The 26,969-nt window shown below is 36.9% G+C and overlaps 1 protein-coding gene across 9 annotated transcripts in view; it reads left to right on the top strand.

The window, feature by feature from the left end:
* Positions 1-26,969, top strand: part of COG5 (component of oligomeric golgi complex 5) — a 277,344-nt gene that overhangs the window by 128,534 nt on the left and 121,841 nt on the right. For 7 of the 9 annotated variants that reach the window (XR_015162655.1, XM_086396849.1, XM_086396848.1 and 4 more), the window contains 2 exons: positions 14,962-15,127; positions 26,478-26,590. Coding sequence is in view for 8 of the 9 variants with exons in the window: in XM_086396849.1 (XP_086252975.1) it covers positions 14,962-15,127; positions 26,478-26,590 (279 nt within the window). In the remaining variant the exon portion in view is untranslated. The remainder of the gene's footprint in view (positions 1-14,961; positions 15,128-26,477; positions 26,591-26,969) is intronic. The other 2 variants (XM_086396855.1, XM_086396854.1) reach the window with 1 other exon arrangement.

A 26,969-nucleotide genomic window follows, 5' to 3' on the forward strand; every position in this document is an offset into this window, starting at 1 on the left:
AGACTGCTAGTTTTCCAAAGTAGTTCCATTGTTTTACTGCCCCACGTAAGTAGGTTAGAATTTTTGTTCCTCTAGATTGTCACCAAAATCTGATGTTGGCAGTCTTTTAAATTTTAGCCATCTTAATGGGGGTATAAGATTCTCACTGTGGTTTTAATTTGCCCTTTCTTAATTGCTGATGTAACCAACTTTTCAAATGCCTAACAGTGAAAGATATTTGCCTAACAGACTTTATGGTCTTCTTACTGATTTGTAAGAATTCTTAATGTATTCTGGGTACCAGTCTTTTGTCATACATGTGAACTGTAAATATTTCGTCCTATCCTATGGCTTGCCTTTTTTTCTTTTAGCATTGTTATTAAGGTGTAATTTATATTTCATAACATTTGTGCACTTAAGCATATAGTTTGATAAGTTACTAAATTTTGCATTTGTGCAACTGTTTCACAGTCCAGGTATTTTTTTTTTTTCTTAAGCTACTGTCACCACCAAATAGTTCCCTCATGACTGTTTGTAGTCAATTCTTCCTCCTGCCCCCAAACCCAGGGAATCACGGATGTGCTTTCTATCTCTCTACATAGTTGCCATTTTCTAAAAGTGTCATACAAATGGAACCATACAGTAGGCCATCTTATGTATGTAGCTTGCTTCACTTAGCATGTTTATATAGCTTCATCTGTGTTGTTGCATGTATGGTGGTGGTGGTTTAGTTGCTAAGTCATGTTTGCCTCTTGTGACCCCATGGACTGTAGCCCGCCAGACTCCTCTGTCCATGGGATTTCCCAGGCAGGAATACTGGAGTGGGTTGCCCTTTCATTCTCAAGGGGGATCTTCTGAACCCAGAGATCAAACCCAGGTCTTCTGTATTGCAGGTGAATTCTTAACCAACTGAGCCACAGTTCTTTCCCACTGTTGCATGTGTTCAGTTCAGTTCAGTTGCTCAGTCGTGTCCGACTCTTCACGACCCCATGAATCGCAGCACGCCAGGCCTCCCTGTCCATCAACTCCCAGAGTTCACTCAGACTCATGTCCATCGAGTCAGTGATGCCATCCAGCCATCTCATCCTCTGTCGTCCCCTTCTCCTGCCCCCAATCCCTCCCAGCATCAGAGTCTTTTCCAATGAGTCAACTCTTCGCATGAGGTGGCCAAAGTACTGGAGTTTCAGCTTTAGCATCATTCCTTCCAAAGAAATCCCAGGGCTGATCTCCTTCAGAATGGACTGGTTGGATCTCCCTGCAGTCCAAGGGACTCTCAGGAGTCTTCTCCAACACCACAGTTCAAAAGCATCAATTCTTCGGCGCTCAGCCTTCTTCACAGTCCAACTCTCACATCCATACATGACCACAGGAAAAACCATAGCCTTGACTAGACGGACCTTTTTTGGCAAAGAAATGTCTCTGCTTTTGAATATGCTATCTAGGTTGGTCATAACCTTCCTTCCAAGGAGTAAGCGTCTTTGAATTTCATGGCTGTAAGTACTTCTTTTTACTGCTGACTGAATAATGCCGCCTTGTTTTTCCCCTTGACATTATCTTTTATTTTTTAATTTTTTTTAGTTTGGATTGTGTCTTGTTTCTTCTTGTTGTTGTTGTTGTTGTTGTTTTTTTTAATATTTATTTATTTTGGCTGCATTGGGCTCAGTAGTTGAGATATGCAGACCCTAAAGGCTTAGTTCCCAGACCACAGAGTGAGCTCATGTCCCCTGCATTGCAAGGCAGATTCTTAACTACTGGACCACCAGGGAAGTCCCTGTTTCTTGTTTCTTTTTAAAAATGTTAAGTATAGTTGATTTATAATATTATATTGGTTTCAGGCATACAACACAGTGGTTCAGTATTTTTATAGATTATACTCTATTTAAATTTATTGTAAAATAATGGCTATTTTCCCCTTTTCTCTACAGTATATCCTTGTTGCTATTTCCTGTTTTTTGATCAGGCCTACTTGATCAGGCTTTTATTAACTTATTTTTTTTTCCAAAAGATGTAATCTTTTATGAAGAGCAAATTTTTTTAGTTTTGATAAAGGCCAGTTTACCCATGCTTTCATTTGCATGTTATATAAGAAAGTTTTGCCTACCTTAATGTTGGAAAGCTTTCCTCCTGTGTTTTCTTTTAGAAGTTTATAATTTTATGTTTTAAGTTTAATTTTTATGTACAATGTTTAGAGTTCATTTTTTTCTTATGGACATACACAATTGTTTGAGCACCTTTTGTTGAAAAAGATTATTTTTTTCTTCCATTGAATTATTTCATTGTGAATTTGAATGTATTTTGGCACCTTGAGAACATTTAATTCACAGTCTTTCTCCTAATGGTCTTAATATCTATTGATGATTTTTGCACAAATCTTTTAATTTTTTTCAATAGTGATTGTGAAAGAGTGATTTTCTGTTTTTATTATTAGTTTGTACTTGTTAGCTGTGATTCTTTTGTAAAGAAGAATTTTTTTCTCACTAATTGAAAGGGTAGTTGGTTACCTTGAACTGCAGTTCTTTTTTAAAATGATGGATAAATATTTAGATTTTGCACTTTTATTACCAACTTACACAGTAAGGAGTTTATATATTAAGTCCCCTCCCTGGTAGCAAATGGGGCATAATTTTGTTTTCTCTTTTTTTTTAAAGTATTGTTATGGATTCACATGTTTTTATGTATTGTGTTTTCATCAGTTTGGTGCTGGACGAAACTGAGAGTACTGTAGCAACAAGCTAGACTAACAGTGTTTTAAACAGGGGTTTGTCTGGATGTGGGTGGTGCTAACATTGCTTCAGCTACTTCACAAGCATGCAGGTCTCTCTTTCCATTCTGCCTTCCTTAGTGTCCCCTTGCTTGTCATATCATGGTCACAAGATAGCTGTCACACTACAGGCATTAATCCATGTTCACAGGGTGGAGATGGAGCAGTGTCAGCTGCCAGCCAAAAGACATGTTACAGAATCCTTTTTGAAAATTGCCTCAGCAGACGTATTGTTATATCTCACTGACCAGATAGGTCTTGCAGTCACCCCAAGTGTCCAGGGGACTATGAAGACAAGAACCTGACAAAGAGGAACAAAATTGTCAACATTGGCTTAAGCTGATCATGAAGTGTGTGCACATTGACATCCATGAAGAAAGTTAGGTTTTAATAATAAGAAAAAAGGAGGGAAAGAATTTTTCAGTTCAGTTCAGTTCAGTCGCTCAGTCATGTCTGACTCTTCGCGACCCCATGAATCACAGCACGCCAGGCCTCCCTATCCATCACCAACTCTAGGAGTTCACTCAAACTCACGTCCATTGAGTCAATGATGCCATCCAGCCATCTCATCCTCTGTCGTCCCCTTCTCCTCTTGCCCCCAATCCCTCCCAGCATCAGGGTCTTTTCCAATGAGTCAACTCTTCACATGAGGTGGCCAAAGTACTGGAGTTTCAGCTTTAGCATCATTCCTTCCAAAGAAATCCCAGGGCTGATCTCCTCCAGAATGGACTGGTTGGATCTCCTTGCAGTCCAAGGGACTCCCAAGAGTCTTCTCCAACACCACAGTTCAAAAGCATCAATTCTTTGGCGCTCAGCCTTCTTCACAGTCCAACTCTCACATCCATACATGACCACAGGAAAAACCATAGTCTTGACTAGACGAACCTTTGTTGGCAAAGAAATGTCTCTGCTTTTGAATATGCTATCTAGGTTGGTCCTAACTTTCCTTCCAAGGAGTAAGTGTCTTCTTATTCATGGCTGCAGTCACCATCTGCAGTGATTTTGGAGCCCAGAAAAATAAAGTCTGACACTGTTTCCACTGTTTCCCCATCTTATTTCCCATGAAGTGATGGGACCAGATGCCATGATCTTCGTTTTCTGAATGTTGAGCTTTAAGCCAACTTTTCACTTGTGGTGTCATCTGCATATCTGAGGTTATTGATATTTCTCCCGGCAATCCTGATTCCTGGTTGTGCTTCTTCAAGCCCAGCGTTTCTCATGATGTACTCTGCATAGAAGTTAAATAAACAGGGTGACAATATACAGCCTTGACGTACTCCTTTTCCTATTTGGAACCAGTCTGTTGTTCCATGTCCAGTTCTAACTGTTGCTTCCTGACTTGCATAGAAATTTCTCAAGAGGCAGATCAGGTGGTCTGGTATTCCCATCTCTTTCAGAATTGTCCACAGTTTATTGTGATCCACACAGTCAAAGGCTTTGGCATAGTCAATAAAGCAGAAATAGATGTTTTTCTGGAACTCTCTTGCTTTTTCCATGATCCAGCGGATGTTGGCAATTTGATCTCTGGTTCCTCTGCCTTTTCTAAAACCAGCTTGAACATCAGGAAGTTCAGGGTTCACATATTGCTGAAGCCTGCTTGGAGAATTCTGAGCATTACTTTAGTAGCGTGTTAGGGAATACCTAATAATGGCTGCCATAAATATATCTGGTAAAACAAGGAATGACTAGAATTATTATATTGTATTGCTTTATTTAAAAGTAAGCCACATATGCACATTTAAGTTAAATATTTGTGTTTAAGTAATATTTGGGTGCTTGCAATATTAATGTCTCATGATTGCTTTTGTTTTCCTCTAAAATTCATTTTATTATTGAACACATTTTTAGTGTCCTTGAAATATTATCTGCTATTATCTAAATGTGATGAGAATATTATTCTGAGTACTGGCATCACTTTAAAACTTTTACTTAATGCCAAACTATAATTTGTGTGGACTGTGCACTCCAGATTCATTTGATAAAAAAAATTTGAAAGTTAAAAGGACCGTTTTTTGTATATTGATCTTTTTTATCTTCTCCATTTTTTAAGACTCTCTCTGTGGTATTCTTTTTTGCAGAACTTTCCTCTTTCAATGCATGTTCACTTTCATTCTTTATTTTCCTTTTTCTTTTTACACTCATTTCCCCCAGTCCTTTTTCCCTACTGCTTCTCAAAAAAGGCTAGAATAAAGTTGATTTTTGGTTGATAAGATCATACTGCACTATTAAGTGTTCTTCTTAGTTTCTTAATTTCATTTGGGTTATGCACTGTTGACTGCTGATTGTTAACAGGTTCTGAAATAATTATATTAGGTTAGCTGAGAAGTACATATCAAGCATTAGTGGACTGCATGCTACTGAATCAGAAAAGCCTCTGGTAAGCTCTGGATCACAACCGAGATAGTTAATATAATTCTTGCCTTTAAATTGCATTATTTAATGTGATTCTCTCTTCCTTCAATACTTGTAATCTCCCTTGGGGCTCCATTAAGTCTTCAGTGTTTTAGAGATAGCTTCAAAAAAGTATCCAATGTATGTATCATGTTAGGGTACAGAGATATTATAAATTGCTATAAATATTTTGACCTGTTATATATACTTGTTATGTATAAAGTGTTGTGAATTTATTAACACTACTCTTGAGAAATAAAATATTTGGATTTTAGAATTCCTCAGTTATTGTGCATGATTAAGTTGCTGTGCTTTTTACTGTATTAAATTTACCTGAAAACTAGCCTACTTCTATTAAATACGTATTCTACTGAGGGAGTGGTTTAAAAAATTATCTACTTAGTGATAAAAATTCTTAGATTTGTATCCTTTTTATGCTATAAAAAATAAAATAATAAGCTTTTTTTCCCCCAGCAGTAAGGATTTTCTATATATTGGAAGATACTTGTTCTTTAAATTTTTGCTTGAACTGGCTTTGCATTTTTCTCACTATAACCTCTGTGTTTTTCAGAGACTGGGGACATGTAGATGATTTCCCTCCCCTCCTCCCTCTCCACCTTTCTCCATCACTCCCCCTTTTAAATGTGATTCTGAGGGTTCTTATTTTTGTCTTATTTTAGTTGAGCATGAAATGGCTTACGAATAAGACTTTGAGGAAATACTGTAGTCCTGAAAACATACTAATAACCAAAACAGAATAGCAGCAGGGAATTTTATATTCTCTATTTGTCCTTTTCCTTCCCTCAGCTCATTGTATTTTTTTATGTATTAAACCTGTGGCTCAGACAGTAAAGAATCCCCCTGCAGTGCGGGATACCTGGATTCGATCTGATCTCTGGGCTGGGAAGATCCTCTGGAAGAGGGCATGGCAACCCACTCCAGTATTCTTGCCTGGAGAATCCCCATGGGCAGAGGAGCCTGGCAGGCTATAGTCCATGGAGTCTCAAAGAGTAGGACACTACCAAGTAACTAAGCATATCTATTAATTATATGAAACCTAAAGAAAGAGAAGTTACCTGCTAAAGAGTTAGTTCATTAGGGAAAAAAGTAAAATGTGATGGTTAGTCTTTTTGGCACAAAGATTATTTGATCCTTGCAGAGAGGAATCCTGGTCTTGAACATATATATGATTTTTGCATTTTGTTTTTAGTTAAATCAAACTCTGTTACCTTTTTCATTTCTAATTTCAGTTGTATGAAGCTTTTAAAATCCTGTCATACTTTTGATTTAATACTGTGTTTATGCTCACAGAGGTCACCTCGTATTATCTATAGTTTAGTTAACAGGAGAATGTTGCTTGCTATTTTATGGCACAATCTTTGCAGCAGTCTTGCTATCTTTCCATTCCATTAGCTCAGCACCAGCTGTCACTTTGGTTAAAGTGTTCCTGTTTTGGCAAGCTTTTTAGGGATCCTAAACAACTATGCTTCTTTTCTGATTGTATTCTTGTGGGTATTTTTTTTTTTTTCCTCTCATGTAATGCTACAGAGATGTTGAAAAAGAAAGAAAAAAACTTACATCATATGTATTCGTCTCCAAAGCAGAAGAAATAATTTTAGTTTAATAAGAAAATGCCATCTTCTGAAATGTTTTTGAAAAGGTAGAAATCTGTTTTGATCTACTTCTGAAATAGATCTAATTTATTAAATTGTCTTTCATCTCATTTTATATTACAGTTTATGAAGTTGGAAAATTTCATACATGGTTAAGTGATTTATTGAAGGTCACATTGACAGCTTGTAGAAAATTACTCTTAGAATGAAGAAGTGAAGTGAAGTCGCTCAGTTGTGTCCGACTCTTTGCGACCCCATGGACTATAGCCTACTACACTCCTTCTTCCATGGGATTTTCCAGGCAAGAGTACTGGAGTGGGTTGCCATTTCCTTCTCCAGAGGATCTTCCTGACCCAGGGATCGAACCCAGGTCTCCCGCACTGTAGGCAGACGCTTTACTGTCTGAGCCACCAGGGAAGTCACTCTTAGAATATTGACTCTCATTTAAAGAGGAGACATTGTCTATTAGGTTGCTGTAAAATAATTGCAATTTTGTGTTGTTACACTTGGCCACTTGATATTGGAGTATATTCTTAGATAAATATGGTTATGCTATTTATCATTTTAATGTGTATTTCTCACTTTGTTTTTTGCCCATAACTTATTATTTGCTATTTATTTTATATTTATTTTAGACTATTAGAAATGAGGTTAGACAAAAAGCAAATTCAAGCATTTTTTTTTATTTGACTTCAAAATGGATCGTAAAGAATCAGAAACAACTTGTAACATCAGCAATGCATTTGGCCCAGGAATTGCTAACAAATGTACAGCGCAGTGGTTGTTCAAGAACTTTTGCAAAGAAGAGGAAAGCCTTGACGATGAAGAGAGTTGTGGCTCGCCATCAGAAGTTGACAACAGCCAATTGAGAGCCATCATTAAAGCTGATCCTTTACCACTACATGAGAAATTGCCTAAGAACTCAATGTCCATAATTCTATGGTCATTTGGCATTTGAAGCAAATTGGAAAGGTGAAAAAACCTTGGTAAGTGGGTGCCTCTTGAGCTGACCAGAAATCAAAAAAATCATTATTTAAAGGTGTCATCTTCTCTTATTGTGCTCAACAACAGCGAACCATTTCTTGATCAGGTTGTGAAGTCTGACAAAAAGTGAATTTTATATAACAGTCATCAATGGCCAGCTTAGTGGTTGGACAGAGAAGAAGCTCCAAAGCACTTTCCAAAGCCAAACTTGCACCAAAAAAAGGTCATGGTTGCTATTTGGTGGTTTGCTGCCCGTCTGATCCACTGTAGCTTTCTGAATCCTGGAGAAACCATTACATCTGAGAAATATGCTCTGCAAACGGATGAGATGCACTGAAAGCAGCAACACCTGCAGATGGATTGGTCAGCAGAAAGGGCCTGATTCTTCTGCACGACAATGCCTGGCCACACGTCACATGACATTTCAAACATTGAATGAATTGGGCAATGAAGTTTTGACTCATTTGCCATATTCACCTGATCACTTCTTCAAGCACCTTGACAACTTTTTACAGGGAAAACACTTCCACAACCAGCAGGAGACAGAAAATACTTTCTAAGAGTTCATTGAGTCCGGAAGCATGGATTTTTATACTATAGGAATAAACCAACTTATTTCTCATTGGCTAAAATGTGTTGATTAATAAAGATATGTTTGAGCCTAGTTTTAATGATTTAAAACTCACGGTCCAAAACTGCAATTACTTTTGTACCTAATAGAAGACATTGCTCCTTGTCAGTAGTTTATTTCTTTCTAGAAAGAATGGTATTTTTCAAATGTGTTCATTTTGTTTTGAGATCTCTTACAAATGCCTGAAAAACTGGTATATCTGGATATCTAGAGTCAGGTGGTGACAGGGTGAGCTGTGGAAGAGTATAGAATAGGGAGTGAAGGGACTGAGGCCTGAAACTGGCCTGCTAGGCCCACTTTGGACCTATCTTCTTAGTACCTTAGTTACCTAACTGTAAAATGAACTTTGTAATATTTATTCTACTTATGTTGTGTTGACAAAAGAAAATAAGTGGATATGGAGGTCATTTTAAACATTACCACCTAGGGGAGAAGGCATCTTCATGTAGTATACTGTTTCCACAGATCAGGGTGGAACCTGGCAATTAATGTAGACCTAAGAAGTGCCAGGAATGGGTGTGATTTTGTAAAGAGGGCTTTGGGTAGGTCGTGTAAAGAAACAGAGAAGTCCTAGAGCTAATCTTGGAACATTGGGAAAATAGGCCCAAAGAATAGGCAGCTCCAAGATGAGCAGTGAATTGTTCACGTTGTGTTTGCACAGTTTGCCTATGAGATGAGAAAGTGTTCTATTAAGGACAGTTTATGATTTTACCGATTTCAGCTTTGTTGAAGTTGGGATTTGCAGCCAAGCGTGGGGAGCCAGGTGAGTGTGGCAAAGAGTTAACTGTTTGCCACTGAATTTAAACCATCAAACTTTACAGAGAACACAGTGGCCCTGGGTACCAGGAAAGAAGGAATTTTTTTATGGGCAATTTTCAGGGAAACTTGAATCTTGAGGATATTGTATGCAAGCAAGATTGGCTAACCTGCTCATTTGTAGAGAAAGATAACAAAAGTACTGGTTTCCAAACACTGTAGCTTGGTAGCAGTCATGCTGAGGTTTTATCGGTTCCCATTAAAATTCAAAATGAAAACAAGGCAACTACTTACTCTGAGAATTTCCCTCTATTTTCCTTGTTACTTGAACTACCTTTCTTTTATGAAGTGATCATAGTAGATAGTGAAGTTTTTAAAAATGTCCGTACTTAGCAAGCAATGCAGAAGACCCCAGTTTGATTCCTGGATTGGGAAGATTCCCTGGAGAAGGGATAAACTATCCACTCCAATATTCTTGGGCTTCCCTGGTGGTTCAGCGTGCAATCCTGGAGACCTGGGTTCGATCGCTGGGTTGGGAAGATCTCCTGGAAGCGGGCATGGCAACCCACTGCAGTTTTCTGGCTTGGAGAATCCCATGGACAGAGGAGCCTGGCAGGCTACACAATACATGGGATTGCAAAAAGTCTTGGACACAACTAAGCAACTTTTACTTACTTAGTAAAGTAACAGCATTTATTGGCCATTTTCCTTAGTTATTTTCAAAGTTTATTTTACTGCTTAAAGAAAGTCAGACTTTAATTGGTACTAATGGTTATTTGCAAATAACTGTTGTTATTTGGAAAAAGCATGAACTTTAAAATCCAGACGTTTTAATGTTTGAATCCCTGCTCTTCCATTTATTCTTTGTTGTCTTGGAGCTTCTACTGACTTCTCTATTCCTCAGTTTCCCTCTCTTTCAGTAGGGAACAGTACAGCTACTTTGAATGTTTTGTTGGGGAGGATTAGACCTCACATGTGTAAAAGCCCCTAAAATAATGCTTGGTTCATAATAAGGCCTTACTGGATGACTGCAGTAGAAAAATTAGGTTTATCATAATTATCCCGATTCCTTGACCTCATTCCTAAACCTGTCAAATTAGTGTATTTGAAGTTGAGATCCAAGCCTATGCGTTTTTAAATTCTGATGAAATACACCTAATATGAAATCAGTCACCATTAACGTTCAGTAGCATTAAGTATGTTCATATTAGTTCACATCACACATCCAGTCTCCAGAAGTCTCACTGGACTGAAACTGTGTCTATTGAACAGTTTTTATCCCTCTCTATCCCTGAGTCCCTGGCAACCACTGTTCTATTGTCTCTATGAATTTGTCTGTGTATTTACAGTCTTCATATAAATAATATGTAAATAATATTATCTTTATAATATGCAGCCACACAGTATTTTTTTGTGACTGGTTTATTTTGCATAGCATGATATGTTCACCCATGTTATAGCTTGTGACAGGATTTCTTTTAAGACTGAATAATATTTCATTATCTGAATAACACATTTTCTTCATCCATTCAGTGGACACTTGGGTTGCAAACATGTGCATTTTTTTCCTGATGCTCTTAACCCTCTTATTTTAGATTGTATGGTGAAAATGTAATCAACAGAAAAGTACATACCTCATAAGAGTACAACTCAATGAATTTTTCACAAAGCGAACAAACATACATAACCAGCATTCAGATTAAAAAATTAAAAACTTACCAGCAATCCCCGGTCTTCCTTATGTGTCCGTTTTTAGTTAACAACCTCCCTCAGGTAGTTCTTTTATATTTATCAAAAGTTTGAGATTGATTGATATGGACACCTGCATTGGTTTAGGTATTTGTGTAGTTCTCTTACCTATCAGATATTATATTAGTCGATTTAATTTCCACAGTGTGCTCATTCACAGGCTTTTGTATGTGCTATTCCTCTGCTTGGAGTGGTTTTCCTTTTGTTTTCCTGACTCCTGTAAATCTTTGACCCCTCCTTATCTCCAGCTCCCAACACCTTCCCATGACAACTTCACTTTGGGGTCTTGGCTGGGCTTTCTTCCTTTAAGGAGAATTTCCTGACTCCTCTATTGCTGCTGCTGCTAAGTCGCTTCAGTCATGTCCGACTCTGTGTGACCCCATAGACAGCAGCCCACCAGGCTCCCCCGTCCCTAGGATTCTCCAGGCAAGAACACTGGAGTGGGTTGCCATTTCCTTCTCCAATGCATGAAAGTGAAAAGTTGAAAGTGAAGTCGCTCAGTCGTGTCCGACTCTTAGCGACCCCATGGACTGCAGCCCACCAGGGTCCTCTGTCCATGGGATTTTCCAGGCAAGAGTACTGGAGTGGGTTGCCATTGCCTTCTCCGCCTGACTCCTCTATCCCTCCCCAATTCTGAGTTAATCACCTCTCCTATTAAACTATCCATTTCTCCTCTAATTTATCATAGTACATTCTAATTGCTGCTTTAATTGTCTTTATCGCCCATCAGACCATAGATATTGAAAGGTCAGACAGTACAGTATTTGCTTCAGTTTTTTTAAATCCCCAGTACTTTGCACAGTGCTAGCACGAGTAAATGATGTGTAATCATATGTTAGTATTGGCAAGGGTACTAGAATTCATCTAGTCCAGTCCCCTCATTTTACAGATGAAGCAGCTAAAAGCCTAATGTTTATTACTAATAAGGACCCAGAAAAATCTGCTGGTCAAAATATGAGGTATTTGTCTGCGATGAGAAAGGATGATGGGAAAAGAACACTAATGTTTATTATATTTAGGAGATATTCTTTGCTGGAATCATAGCTAGACAAAGTGATTTCATTCCCAGTTTTTCTAATGTTCCAGTTGTTACTCTGATTAGAGTATTCTATCACCCCATTTCTGTTCTCTCACTCTCACCAATTCTGTTCTTTATTCCCTTTGTGATTAAAAATTTCCAACATTCTGTATTTTATTATTTATTACATCAGTTTAGCTTGCTACTCAGTCTAGGTTCCTATGATAATCCAGTTCAAAAGTGTTCTCCTCTCCAACTGAGAACGCCCCGTTGGCACCTGAGACTCCCACATGTCTCACAGTGAGCACTTCATTAACAACAGCCGTTCACCCTCTCATCCCACCACTCCTCCACCCACTTGCCCAAATGATCTCCTTCTTTTGATTTTCTTTTTTCTTTTTCTGTCCTTTCAGGCCCCCACACTTGAAGAAACTTCCATATATGGTAGACTCTTCCTTCCCTCTTGTCCATCATAGTCAGTAGACAGTTTCTTTTCAGTGTTTCAGAATCTTTCCTATCTGTCTTGTTCTTTGTTTTTAATTACAACTCCCTAGTCCAAGCTATTTTTCCTTCTTTTCTTTTTAAAATTGTTGCCAGAGCTGATGTAATTATTTTTATTTTCTCAAACATCTTAGATTATGATAATTTTATTACATGAATCATTTTTCTGTTACCAGTAATATTAAATAGAAATTTCACAGAATGCAGTCCAAGGTTGTCAGTGACCAGACCCTTATTTGCTTGTTCAGGGTTATCTTTTTTTCCCCCCACATATGCAAAACTTCTGGCAGTAAAATCTGTGTACCACTCCTTAAGCATACTCTGTAATTTTCCTCTGTCATTTCTCTCTGTATTTGGTTCTTTTTACCAGAAAATCCTGTCTTTCACATGAACAAATGATTCTCATTTTTCAAAGTCTGGCAGAGTCATCTAGTCAAGTGGTTTCCAAATGTTGGTTCCCAGGTGGCTGCATCTGAAGAGCTTTAAAATATAATAACCAGGCCTCAGTCTGATCCAGCTGAATCAGAATTTTAGAGCTGGGATCTTGTTGGCTACATTTTTATTTTTATTTTTTTTAAAAAAGGAACTTCAGCCAGCTTTGGAAATCTATCTGTCCTCATCATTTTAAGATTATGAATTCAGGATACAGAGGGGAGAGCTGAGTTCCTCAGAGTTACTTACATAATTTTTGGAGGAACCCCCATAGTATTTTTCATAGTGGCTGCACTAATTTACATTCTCAACAACAGTGCTTAAAGGTTCCCCTTTTTCCACATCTTTGCCAACACTTGTGTTTCGATGATAACCATTCTGATACTGGATGCTTCTTTAATGTTGCCCTGTACATGTTACTGTTTTGAAAGTTTTGGTAGTTAATTTTTGGAGTAGAAACTTAAGAAGACTGATCAATTTTGACTAGATCTCTCAAGTAAAATAAGACTCCAACTGTTTTCAGTTAACATATGCATATAACTTTCAATGTACATTCTTTGTAAGCTATTGAAGTTACATAATTATTGTAAGTTACTGAAAACCTGTATGTTGAGAAACTGTGATTTTCAGATCCTTTGAGGATAATAAAGGCAATAAATATAATGTTATAATATGTGTCTATATTCTAGTTTTTAAGGTGAAGATATTCTTTGAAATTGGTCAGGTAGTGCTTTCTTAGATTATATAGACTTTGAATAGTGATAAGGGAAATGTCTTTATAGCTGCCTAATTTTCATTCTTGGTATCTACTAAAAGCAAAAACATGTTTTAATATGAAACAATGTCCATTTGCTACTTTTTCTTGTTTAATTAAAAAACAGTCTAAAACGGGTGTTCACCAACCTTGTTTCCTGATCTTGTCTCTAAGCTGGTCCTACCCTGCTGCCCAGTGTGTGTGTGCCACGTACTCTTACTATCTCCAGTAGACTTCAGAAATAACATTTTGTGTTATTTATACTCAACAGTCAAGAAAATGTTAGTGAAATAATCTCACTTTTTAATTGTGTGCCTTTAATGACAGATGCTGAATCATAAATGAAACAGGAATTTCAGCTATTTGGACCTATAACTATGTTAATGTAGATATACCTTGTTAATTCAGTCATTTACTTAATGACAAATCCAGCAGCTTATTTATATCACTGTGGACTGAATCTACTCACTGGTAGTGTTTCCACTTCCCCCTGGTTGCTTACCCCTGTCTGCTCCAGCCACCACCATGGCCTGATTGCTCTTTCATTAGCTACCAAGCACATTTCCGCCTCGGTTCTTTTGTTGATACCCCTGCTCAGATCTGTACTTCCCCATGTTTTCCAGATGTTGATCTCTGTTTAAATACTGCCTTTGAAATGCATTCTCTGACTCTTCCCTCTATAATATTACCTTTGAGATGCATTCTCTGGCTCTTCCCTCTATAATAATACACATCATTCTCTCTTTTTATTCCCTGCTTTCTTTTTTATAGCATATATCACTACCCGATACTCTCTTATATTTATTGTTTATATATTTCTCAGTAAATATTAAGTTCCATAAGGGCAGAAACTCAACTGGTTTTATTTACTACTATAGTTCTAGCAGATAGAAGCAAGATAGACCCCATAGTGGACACTCTATGTATATATATTCGTAGTTTCAGTGAATGGATGAAGGAAGATAATACAATGAATAGTAGTATCAGTTCACAAGGCTCAGCCTGCAGTTTACTGTGCACAATTTATTTCTTTCTAAACAAATATAGGGTTGTTAGTTCTTACATGGCTCTCTTCATAGAGATTAATGGTAAATTTCAAGTAAGCTCCAGTAATATAACAGATTCTTTATTTTGTGATTATCCTTTAAAGGAGGAGGAAAAGGGAAAGGGAGGAAATCATACACATGGTATTTAACTTTGTCTTTTATGAAATAAGTAATGACTAAAAATAATATTTGTTCCAAATACATTATTTTTGTTCTTGTTTATAATAATTTAAAAAATATTATAGTAACTGCTCAAGTACCACTTAGATTTGTAGATTTATATTTATTTTGTTTCTTTTCCTACTTATATCTTTTCTCACCCTACCCCACCACCACCTTTTTAAAGAATCCAACCCAGGTCGGAACTGCTCTTCAGGTTTTCCATAATCTTGGAACTTTGAAGGACACTATTACCAATGTTGTGGATGGATATTGTGCTGCAATAGAAGAAAATATCAACAGTGCATTAGATATCAAAGTTTTGACTCAGCCTTCCCAGTCAGCTGTGAGAGGTATGGATGTGGTTTATATTTAGCTTCATTTATTTATTTATAACTGAAAAGTCCTTTGAATAGTATGTGAAGCATTCAAGTTTCAAAGTAATCTAATGACTCACTTTTTAGTAGACAGAAAACGAGAGAAGAAATTTTGTTTTAGAGTTTATTTATAACTTCTGTCTAATCAGTGAGTTGAACTGGCCAATTGGTATATTCAGAACTTCTAGATAAAAACTATAAACTGTGGCTTTATTTAGTTCAGAGGAAACAGATGCAAGGGAAAAAAAGGAACATATTTTTCTTTCTGAAATCCTTATCCTCACATGTACTTCTTATTGAGGCAGAAAATATTTTTTAAGGAAATACAATCTCTATCATACTTTATCTTTCTGGGCATGTATAATTCTGGTACTCAGGAGCAATAACAGCTGAGTGTGGAGATTGATAGACGCTGATAAAGCTTTGGGAACATTACAAGTATAGCAAAATCTAAGGAAAAACCAAGCAGGTAGATTCAAGACAGCAGTTGTCCCCAGCCCTTTTCCTGCAAAACCATGCCTGATGGTGACATTCATGTATATAACACACTTCATAGAGAGGAGAGACTGCATGTTCTGGGTGCCTCTCATTTTCCTAAGCAACCCTAACTTTGCATTTCTCTCCTTAAAATCTTTCATCTTTCCTGTTAATATGGATGAACTGTACTTGCTCCTAACAGAGGCAAATACTCTACTTTTGCCTTAGATCCCATCACTCAAAGAAAGGCATTGCTCTCATAGATCCCTTCTCTCTACCACATCATCAGTTTTTCATTCTATCTCTTTCCCATCACATACAATCATGCTCTTTATTTTCTTATACTTAAAGACAGACAAATCTGTCTTGATTCCATTTCTTTCTTCAGTTTTACTGCCTTATTTTATTCAGACTATTGAAAAAATTCCCCAGAGTGTTTTTTTAATGCCTATTAAAAAAGTTTTCTCCTCTTCCCATTTTTGTATTGAACAGGATACTCTAATATCATACAGTTGTCCATGTAAACTCAATAACAGTTCTTGATGCAGAGCTAATACTAAAACATTTTCAGCCATTGATTATTATTTTTATGTTTGCTATATAAATATAACTTTAAATAAGAGTATGTCCCTCATACTCTTAATAATTTGTACAAGATAAAAAGAGATAAAAGAATCTTTGATCTTAAAGGGATTTTTAAAGGTTAGCCCCAGCCTCTGAATAAGTCTGTATTAAGACCATCCCAGGAGGACAGCTTTGAAAAGAAATTGCCAGAGGAGATTTCCCTCTCAACTTTCCCCAGCAATTATTTTCAGAAAGTTTGATCTAATGTTTAAATTTGCAGGAGTTTAATCTCATTCTCTACTGTGTTGTCAAGAATGGAGGAAAAAAAATTGAAAGCAATTATTTACCTGCTGTCTATCCTAATGTATGCTCCTCTTTTTGGAAAGAATGAAGTGTTTTCAAGCCTTATTGTCATCTATTGAGGAGTGAATACCATGATTTAGTGTAGAAATCCTATTCTTTATTGTTTTTAAAAGAATAATCACTTATTTTTAAAGATATTACATTGGCAGGGTTAATGTTAATTGCCTAATCTTGTTGGTTATATTGAGATTATGTATAGCAATGTCATTTTTGTTGGAAATACACATTAAAGCCTTCAGGGGTGATAGTGCATCATGTCAGTAACTTATTCCCTAATGATTCAATAAAAATTTTTTTACTGTAATTTCAAATTTTCTGTATGTTTAAGATTGTTTCAAAATTTAAAAAATAACATAATTACATGGGAAAATATACTACCCAAGATGTACCTGAAAGTTTGTAATCCACTAAGAAAAATATAAATAACTCAGTTGAAAAATAGACAATGAATATGAATAGGCAAATCACAGAAGAACAGATCCAATAAACATGAAAAGATGTTTAGCCTCTTTTTAGAGGATGTGAACTAATTATTAGAGAAATACAAATGATTCAAGATTTCTATTTCTCTGTGAGATTGGCAAAATGTAAGACCAGAACTAAATATCCAATGAGAGCAGAAACTCTTATACTCTGATTGTAGGAGAAGAAAAGGTTTCAACCACTTTATTCAGTTTTATCGTACTGATCAATAAGGTTAAAAATGGGTATATCTTATGATCTTATAATTGCCTTTGTAAGAGTATACCCTAAAGAAACTCTGTCACATCTGTATAAGAATTTTTATTTTACTATTATTCATAATAGTTAAACAATGAAAACAGTCTCTCCTTCATTGGAAAATGAATAAGCCGGCTTATTTATTAATTAGACTACTATATAATATTTATGGTAATAAATTTATCAATATAGATAATTCTCAGCATCCTTATATGAAAAATCAAGTTGCAGATTTGATTATTTGTCTCTTCCAGAATAGAAGTTTTTAATGAAGTCCACCTTATCAGTTATTTCTTTCATATCATGTCTTTGGTATTCTATCTAGAAAGTCATTGCCATACCCAAGGTCATCTGGGTCTTCTCATATGTTATCTCCTAGGCATGTTATAGTTTGACATTTTTACTTTTAGGTCTGTGATCCATTTTGAGTTAATTTTGGTGAAGTATGTGAGGTCTGTGTCGTCTTGTTGTTCAGTCGCTAAGTCATGTCCAGCCTTTTCCGAGTCCATGAACTGCAGCATGCCAGGGTTTTCTGTTCTTCACTATCTCCCTGAGATTGCTGAAACTCATGTCCATTGAGTCAGTGATGCCATCCAACCATCTCATCCTCTGTTGCCCTCTTTTCCTCTTGCCCTCAGTCTTTCCCAGCATCAGGATCTTTTCCAACGAGTCAGCTCTTTATATCAGGTGGCCAAAGTATTGGAGTTTCAGCTTCAGCATCAGTCCTTCCAATGAATATTCAGGATTGATTTCCTTTAGGATTGACTGGTGGGATCTCTTTGCTGTCCAAGGGACTCTCAAGAGTCTTCTCCAGCACTACAATTGAAAGCATCAAGTGTTCGGCACTCAGCCTTCTTTATGGTCCAGCTCTCACATCCATACATAACTACTAGAAAAACCATAGCTTTGACTATATGAACCTTTGTCAGCAAAGTGCTTTTTAATATGCTGTCTAGTTTTATCATAGCTTTTCTTGCAAAGGATCAAATGTCTTTTAATTTCATGACTGCAGTCACTGTTTGCATTGATTTTGGAGCCCAAGAAAATGAAATCTGACAGTTTCCACATTTTTCCCATCTATTTGCCATAGTGATAGGACTGGATGCCATGATCTTAGTTTGTGTCTAGTCTGTGTCTAGATTCATTTTTTTGCTTGAGGTTACCCAGTTATTCCAACATCATTTGCTGGAGATTCTGCCTTTGCCAAATTTATTACCTTTGCTTCTTTGTAAAAGGGCATTTGACTGTATTTATGTGGGTATATTTGTGAACTCACTATTCTGTTCCTTTGATCTATTTGTCTCTTCTTTTGCCAATACTACCTCATTGTGTTGATTACTAAAGCTTTATATAATGTCTTGAAGTTGGCTAGTCAGTCTTCCAACTTTGTTCTTTTTCTTCAATATTGTGTTAGCTGTTCTGATTTTTTTCCTCTCTATATAAACTTTAGAATCAGTTTGTTGATAGAAGAAAAATTTTTTTCTAAAATTCAGATTTTGACTGCATTAAATCTATAGATCCAACTGGAAAGGACTGACATCTTCACAATATTGTTTCTTCTGTCTATGAATATGGAATATCTCTGTATATATTTATTTCCTCTTTGGTTTTTATCGTCAGAGTTCTCTAGTTTTCCTCATATAGTTTTTGTCCATATTTTGTTCGGTTTATTTATACCTGAGTGAAGTCGCTCAGTCGTGTCCAACTCTGTGACCCCATGGACTGTAGCCTACCAGGCTCCTCAGTCCATGGAATTCTCCAGGCAAGAATACTGAAGTGGGTTGCCATTTCCTTCTCCAGGGGATCTTCCCGACCCAGGGATCCAACCCAGGTCTCCTGCATTGTAGGCAGACGCTTTACCATCTGAGCTATCAGGGAAGCCCTATTTATACCTAGGTATTTCATTTGGAACGGGGAGTAATGTAAATGGTATTTTGTTATCAAATTCAAATTCCCCTTGTTCATTGTTGGTATATATGAAAACAGTTGACTTACATTTATGAACCTTGTCTCTTACAACCTTGGTATCAGTTCAGTTCAGTTGCTCAGTCGTGTCCAACTCTTTGCGACCCCATGAATCGCAGCACGCCAGGCCTCCCTGTCCATCACCAACTCCCGGAGTTCACTCAAACTCATGTCCATCGAGTTGGTGATGCCATCCAGCCATCTCATCCTCCATCGTCCCCTTCTCCTCCTGCCCCCAATCCCTCCCAGCATCAGAGTCTTTTCCAATGAGTCAACTCTTCACATGAGGTGGCCAAAGTATTGGAGTTTCAGCTTTAGCATCCATCCTTCCAGAGAACACCCAGGACTGATCTCCTTTAGGATGGACTGGTTAGATTGGATACGACTGAATGACTAACACTTATTGACTTACTGATGGGACTGGATGCCATGATCTTAGTTTTTTAATTTTTAATTTTAAGCCAGCTTTTTCACTCTTCTCTGTCACCCTTATCAAGAGGCTCTTTAGTTCCTCCTCACTTTCTGCCATTATAGTGATATCATCTGCATATATGAGGTTGTTGATGTTTTTCCTGACAGTCTTGATTCCAGCTTGTGATTTGTCCAGCTTGGCACTTTGCATAATGTACTCTGCATGTTAGTTAAATTAGCAGAGTGACAGTATACAGCCTTGTGTTACTCCTTCCCCAATTTTGAACTAATGCATTGTTCCATGTCTATTTCTAACTGTTGCTTCTTCACCCAGATACAGATTTCTCAGGAGATAGGTAAACTGTCTGGTACTCCCATCTCTTTAAGAATTTTCTGCAGTTTGTTGTGATCCACACAGTCAACATTTCATGAAGTCAGTGAAGCAGAAGTAGATGTTTTTCTGGAATTCCCTTGCTTTCTCCATGATCCAGCAAATGTTGTCAATTTGATCTCTGGTTCCTCTGCCTCTTCAAAACCCAGCTTGTACATCTGGAAGATTTCGGTTAACGTACTGCTGAAGCCTAGCTTGGAGGATTTTGAGCATAAAGTTGCTAGCATGTGAAAGGAGGGCAATTGTATGGTAGTTTGAACATTCTTTGGCATTGCTCTTGTTTGGGGTTGGAATGAAAACTGACCTTTTCCAGTCCTGTGGCCACTGCTAAATTTTCCAAATTTGCTGACATATAGAGTACAGTACTTTAACAGTATCATGTTTTAGAATTTTAAATAGCTCAGTTTCTTTATGCTAGAGGGCTACTTCTTTTTTTTTAATTAATTTATATTAATTGGAGGATAATTGCTACATTGTGATGGTTTTTGCCATGTATCAACATGAATTAGCCACAGGTATACATCTGTCCCCCCTATCTGAACTGCTCTCCCATGTCCCACCCAACCCTATCCCTCTAGGTTGTTCCAGAGCACTGGCTTTGGGTGCCCTGCTTCATGCATAATTCTCATACACTGTACATGTCATTTTATAATGGTTTCTCCTTCTGCTTTTCTCTCTTCCCTATTCTGCAATGTTGAACATTTTTCTGGCTTCTCTCCTGGCCCATCTATGCCTGTCCCTTTTCGCTCTTAAGCAAAGAATCAGTGGATAGCTTATCTAAATTCTTACAGTTGATTTTAGGAGCAGATTGTTCCTTGCTAATGATCTAGGATGTCAGCTATCTGCTTCCTTGTTCATTTTGATTTATCTATAGCATTTGGCATATATACTTCATAAAGTTTGAAGTTTTTAATTGATTTCTTTGTTTCTTTGAAATTGATATTTTTTTTCTACTTTTTTTTTCTTTTTTCCATTGCCCTTTAAGGGACAAAGGCAAGAAAATGATTTTATTCCATTAATTAGAAGTTACTCAAGTATTGTTTCTTTGAGTACTTCTTAGTTTCTTCTTTCGCATGAATAAAACTTAGTTTAAAACACTTAATTTTGTTTTTTGAGGTTCATAAAACTAGTGGATAATGGCATCAGTTTTTTGTTTTAGTTATTATTGCTCCCTTTACAGGTGTTCTATGTTGATTATTTTTTATTACGTTTATTTCTTCAGCAAGATGTATTTAGTGTATGAGGATAAAAGTCCTTAAGTATTCAAGTATAAATGAGAAAAATGAAGCCACTGGAACTAATAGAACCAATGACTGTGATCTTAGTCTTTTTTGGTGCCTCAGTTCTTCCAAATAATTGCTAGCAGAAAACAATACCTTTTTGTATTTCTGCTCTTACCTATTGTAAGAGTAGTGGGTTGATGGATTCCATAATTCTTTATAATAAAACAAAGCTATACATATTCTAGTAATTTGATATTTTCTACTTTTTACAAATTCACTGCATGCCTTTTCCTCACTGTTACAAGTTCATTCTTTATGTAGCATCTAAGATAATTGCATATTGTTTCAGTATTACCTCTCCAGTTCATGTACGCTTTTACTTAATATTCTTTGTACAACATTGCAAATAATTTGAAAAATTAATTAGACCTAGATTTTGAACAGGAGTATTCATATTTTAAACTCCTAAATGTTTCTCTTTGTTACTGCTTTCCATTATTATCAGAGTAAAAAAATAATAAACATCTCTTTACAAAAAGAGCATGTAGGTAATTTCCTGGTGGTCTAGTCATTAGGACTTAGAAGTTCCATTGCTGGGGCCCGGGTTCAATCCCTGTTCAGGGAACTAAGATCTCACAAGTCACAGGGCAAGGCAAAGAAGACAAAAAAAGGAGCATGTAGTTCTTTCCTAAACTTGGAATTGTTGAGAAACTAGAGTGAAAAGCTTACTAACATAGCCTCTGGTTTTCTTGATTCTTGCCCTCTGTAAAAGTAGGACAGACTCTAACCATTGATGGGCTCTTAATGGCACCCCACTCCAGTACACCTGCCTGGAAAATCCCATGGACTGAGGAGCCTGGTAGGCTGCAGTCCATGGGGTCGCTGAGGGTCAGACACGACTGAGCAACTTCACTTTCACTTTTCACTTTCATGCATTGGAGAAGGAAATGGCAACCCACTCCAGTGTTCTTGCCTGGAGAATCCTAGGGACGGGGGAGCCTGGTGGGCTGCTGTCTATGGGGTCACACAGAGTCGGACACGACTGAAGTGACTTAGCTTAGCTTAGCTTGTACTACCTAGTCTTTAAGTTTAACTTAAATTGAAATGTGTACTTTTCACTTTGAGGTTAAAAATCCTCATTTTATGTTGAAACATTCTAACATGTGCAAAGAGCTGTGCATGTATACCATATCCAGTAACATTCTTAGGCATTAGCTTCAAGAAATGTCACACTGATACATTAATATTATTTTGCATGTAATCCACATTCAGTATTTTTAAGTTATTTCCATAAAATATTCTTAATGGCTGTTTCCCCTCCCAACTGGAACCAATTAGCCATTATGCTATTCCATTGGTTGTCTTGTTTCTACTCTGCTTTAATAATAATAATAATCATAAAACAGCAGTATCTTTTTTATCTTTTATGGCATTAACATGTTCAGCAAACCCCACACTCAGAATTTGTCTGATTGTTTCTTCATTATTACATTCAAGGTAAAAAACCCGTAAGATGATGTGTATTTCCCGTTACATGATATAAGAAGCACCAAAATTATGTCAGTCTGTGTCATTGTTGCTTGTTTGTTCTTATAGTGTATGACAGCTTGCTGCTTGTAAAAGTACTCTTTTCTTAGTAATTAGTAAGTAACTTTGGGTGCATACTTTGCACCATGTGAAACATCCTGTTCCCCGTAACATTTTACCCACTGATAATCATTCCTTCATTTCATTATTTTACTAGTTGGTAGTTGCAAAATAGTGATTTTTTCCTAGCATTATCATTTCTTTTGCACTTATTAACTGACAGTTTACTGTAAACAGCAGTTCCCACCCTTTTTAAACATTTGAGTTTTAAACTCTGAGCTCAGGGAATATTTTTTTAATCAATATTTTAGAAACTATTATCATTGGTATTATTTTGACCTACCAGATACTCTCACATTTGTTTTGTGGAAGCTTCCTAATCTCCATTGGTCTTTAAACACTTTTTTACTCTCTGGCCCGTCGTGCTCCAGGTTGACCTTCTATTTTCACTGATCTGAGTACAGAATCACTTTTTTATTCAATAAGCCTTGTATTCTTTCATTGAGGATTGTTGCATAGAGATCAGAATTTGACTCTCAGACATGTTCATTTCTAGTGAGGGGTTGTCTTATCTCTCTCCTTTACGGAGCAGCAGTAGGAAAGACCTCTAATCCCGATTACACACCTGTCTTTGTTCTGTTTGTGAAGAGAACCTTCATTTGCACCATCCTAAAATACATCTAGTTTCATTATTGCTAAGAAGCAACACAGTTCAGTTCAGTCGCTCAGTCATGTCCAACTCTTTGAGACTCCATGAACCGCAGCACTCCAGGCCTCCCTGTCCATCACCAACTCCCAGAGTTTACCCAAACCCATGTCCATTGAGTTGGTGATGCCATCCAACCATCTCATCCTCTGTCGTCCCCTTCTCCTCCTGCCCTCAATTTTTCCCAGTATCAGGGTCCTTTCAAATGAATCAGCTCTTCGCATGAGGTGCCCAAAGTATTGGAGTTTCAGCTTCAACATCAGTCCTTTCAATGAACACACAGGACTGATCTCCTTTAGGATCAACTGGTTGGATCTCCTTGCAGTCCAAAGGACTCTTAAGAGTTTTCTCCAACACCACAGTTCAAAAGCATTAATTCTTTGGCTCTCAGCTTTCTTTATAGTCCAGCTCTCACATCCACACATGAAAACCATAGCCTTGACTAGACAGACCTTTATTGACAAACTAATGTCTCTGCTTTTTAATATGCTGTCTATGTTGGTCATGACTTTCCTACCAAGAAGTAAGTGTCTTTTAATTTCATGGCTGCAGTCACCATCTGCAGTGATTTTGGAGCCCCAAAAATAAAGGCCCTCACTGTTTCCGTTGTTTCCGCATCTATTTGCCATGAAGTGATGGGACCAGTTGCCATGATCTTAAGTTTTTTTAATGTTGAGTTTTAAGCCAACTTTTTCACTCTCTTCTTTCACTTTCATCAAGACGCTCTTTAGTTCTTCTTTGCTTTCTGCCCTAAGGGTGGTGTCATCTGCATATCTGAGGTTATTGATATTTCTCCTGGCAATCTTGATTCCAGCTTGTGCTTCCTCTAGCCCAGCATTTCTCATGATGTACTCTGCATAGAAGTTAAATAAGCAGGGTGACAATGTACAGCCTAGACATACTCCTTTTCCTATTTGGAACTACAGAGACTCACTGCTTCTATCTCTATTCTTCTCACCTGGTCCCGCTTCCTACCACTGCAGCTGCCCCCTCTAGGAAACCATTTTTATTAATTCCTTTTTTTTGAAGAGGGGGAAGAAATATTTTCTGCATTTGTTAGGCACATAGTATATCAATTTATATGATTTAGTAAGTTATTTCCTTATTATGAAGACAAGATACAAAGAAAAATCTGCATTTTTGAAACTATAAGTGTTAGTTGTACATAGAACATAACTGAAGTCTGAACAAATACGGGAACATTCCTACTAAGAACATAATGGCAAGGGCATCTTTCATTCCTACATGACTTCATTAAGGGACTTCTTCCTCATACCAGCAACATACTGAATAATAAAATTAACCACATACATATTCAGCAGGTAATAACCTGAAACCAAACTCACTTGATTAATGTGCCATACTTACTGTCCCTATACTTTGCACTTTTAGGTCAAGCACAAATAAAGAACATAGCTACAGTAAGATAGCTTCTGAGAAGGCTAGAACTATACTTGGTGATTTGAATCTGTCTGAGTCCAAGATCCTTTCTTTTTATACATGTGTATATTTTATTGACGTGTAGTTGACTTACAGTATTTCAGATGCACAACAAGTTGACTCAGTTATACATATACACCCATATTAATTTTTGTGTATGTGTATATATGTATAAAACAAGCTTAATTCTAAATAACCAGGAACATCAGAACCTGGTATGATGAGGAACTAAACACGAGAGGTGGTTTCCCAAATTTTTGAATGATAGAAATTCATGGCTCCTGTAGAATATCATGGAATGGGGAATGTTCTCTTTCAGTGTTACTGAGTTTTTTTTCTTTGACAGAATGGTGAGCTGGGGCATATTCAAATGGATTCAAAAATACATGATAAGTTTTCACTCACATGTGTTAGAGGCTGATACCAATGCTAGTATCCTTGGTCACATTTTCATGAAGTTATATATCTATGGCTTTGGGGGCACAAACTTATATTTAAAACTCTTTCACCTGTGATAGCGATCTTCTTGCTTGTTTTACTAAAAAATTTTCTATTCCTCTACACTTTTAAGATTCTGGTTTATTCACTGTTTATGTTAAAGGCCTGAAGATCCCCAAAAAGAAAAAAACAGCTATCCAAAATTCTTATTTATTTTCTAGCTTTTGTGGCTTTTAAGACTTTATTTTGAGTAAGTACCAATATGTTTCTACTGATTCTATTTCAGATCCGCAAGGCCTCAACCCATTTGTGAGTGGAAAACAGTGAAATGACATTATCTGAAATTAAGCAGAAAATCAGATATGTCATATCCCTTCATGGGATGTCAGGTTAAGAGGAAACAGGAGAAGTTACAGAAGATGGGAGCATAGTCTTAATTTGCAGGGGTTTTAAGGTTCCCATTAAGGGTATTTTATAATGGAGATCTATTCTGATTGGAGGTAAAAACTGTTATAAAGAATTATAGAATAAATCAACTATATTTAAATTAAAAATATTTATAGAATGTTACATTTATCAATTTATAGAGTCAAGATTAATACTTTCATTTAACAAACGAGATATCTAAACTGCAGTATCTTGTTCTTTTTGTGGAGAGTGTTAGTGAATGCGTACTCAGTCGTGTCTGACTCTTTGTGACCCCTTGGACTGTAACCTGCCAGGCTCCTCTGTCCATGCGGTTTCCCAAGCAAGAATACTGGAATGGGTGCCATTTCCTTCTCCAGGGAATTCCTGTTTTCTGTATTATCCTTGTTGGGTGTGTGTGGTGGGGGGTGTGTGTGTGTGTGTGTGTGTGTGGTTTTATTTTCTTTCTTAAAAACAAAAGGTTAAGATTCTTTTTTATATCACTCATGATAAATTATTACTTCTTCATAAAGAAACTTCTCATTTGTTAGCCTGTATGTGCTTTTCATAATAACATACATTTTGTTAAATTTAAAACATTTTATTTTGTTTGTTTTTTTTGTTTCTCATAAACAGGGGGACCTGGACGATCTACCATGCCAACTCCAGGGAACACTGCAGCTTTTCGTGCTTCCCTCTGGACCAACATGGAGAAACTTGTGGATCATATTTTTACTGTTTGTGGTCAGGTAAATATTTGAGAGAGTAAAAAATAGTATTAATTATGGGTTAGCATGCTGTGTGCTTAGTTGTATCCAACTGTTTGCAACCCTTTGGATTACAGTGCAGTAGGCTCCTCTGTCCATGGGAGTTTTCGTTTCAGTCAAGAATACTGGATTGAGTTGCCATTTCCTCCTCCAGGAATCTTCCTGACCCAGGAGTTGAACCTGTGTCTCCTGTGTCTCCTGCATTGCAGGCAGAATCTACCTGCTGAGCTGTGGTTTAATTCTTAGTTATTCAAAGTTGTGTGATCTTGGGCAGCTTTCTTAAAAATCTCTGAAAGTTCAAAATACCTCCGTAACTAATTATAATGTATGTAAGGGCTCTAGCAAAATGCTTTTTCCCTTC

The sequence above is a fragment of the Bos grunniens genome, chromosome 4, assembly GCF_055505025.1.
Source record: "Bos grunniens cultivar Pamir isolate PY7600 chromosome 4, Bosgru_T2T1.0, whole genome shotgun sequence".
In the NCBI taxonomy this organism is placed as follows: Eukaryota; Metazoa; Chordata; class Mammalia; order Artiodactyla; family Bovidae; genus Bos; species Bos grunniens.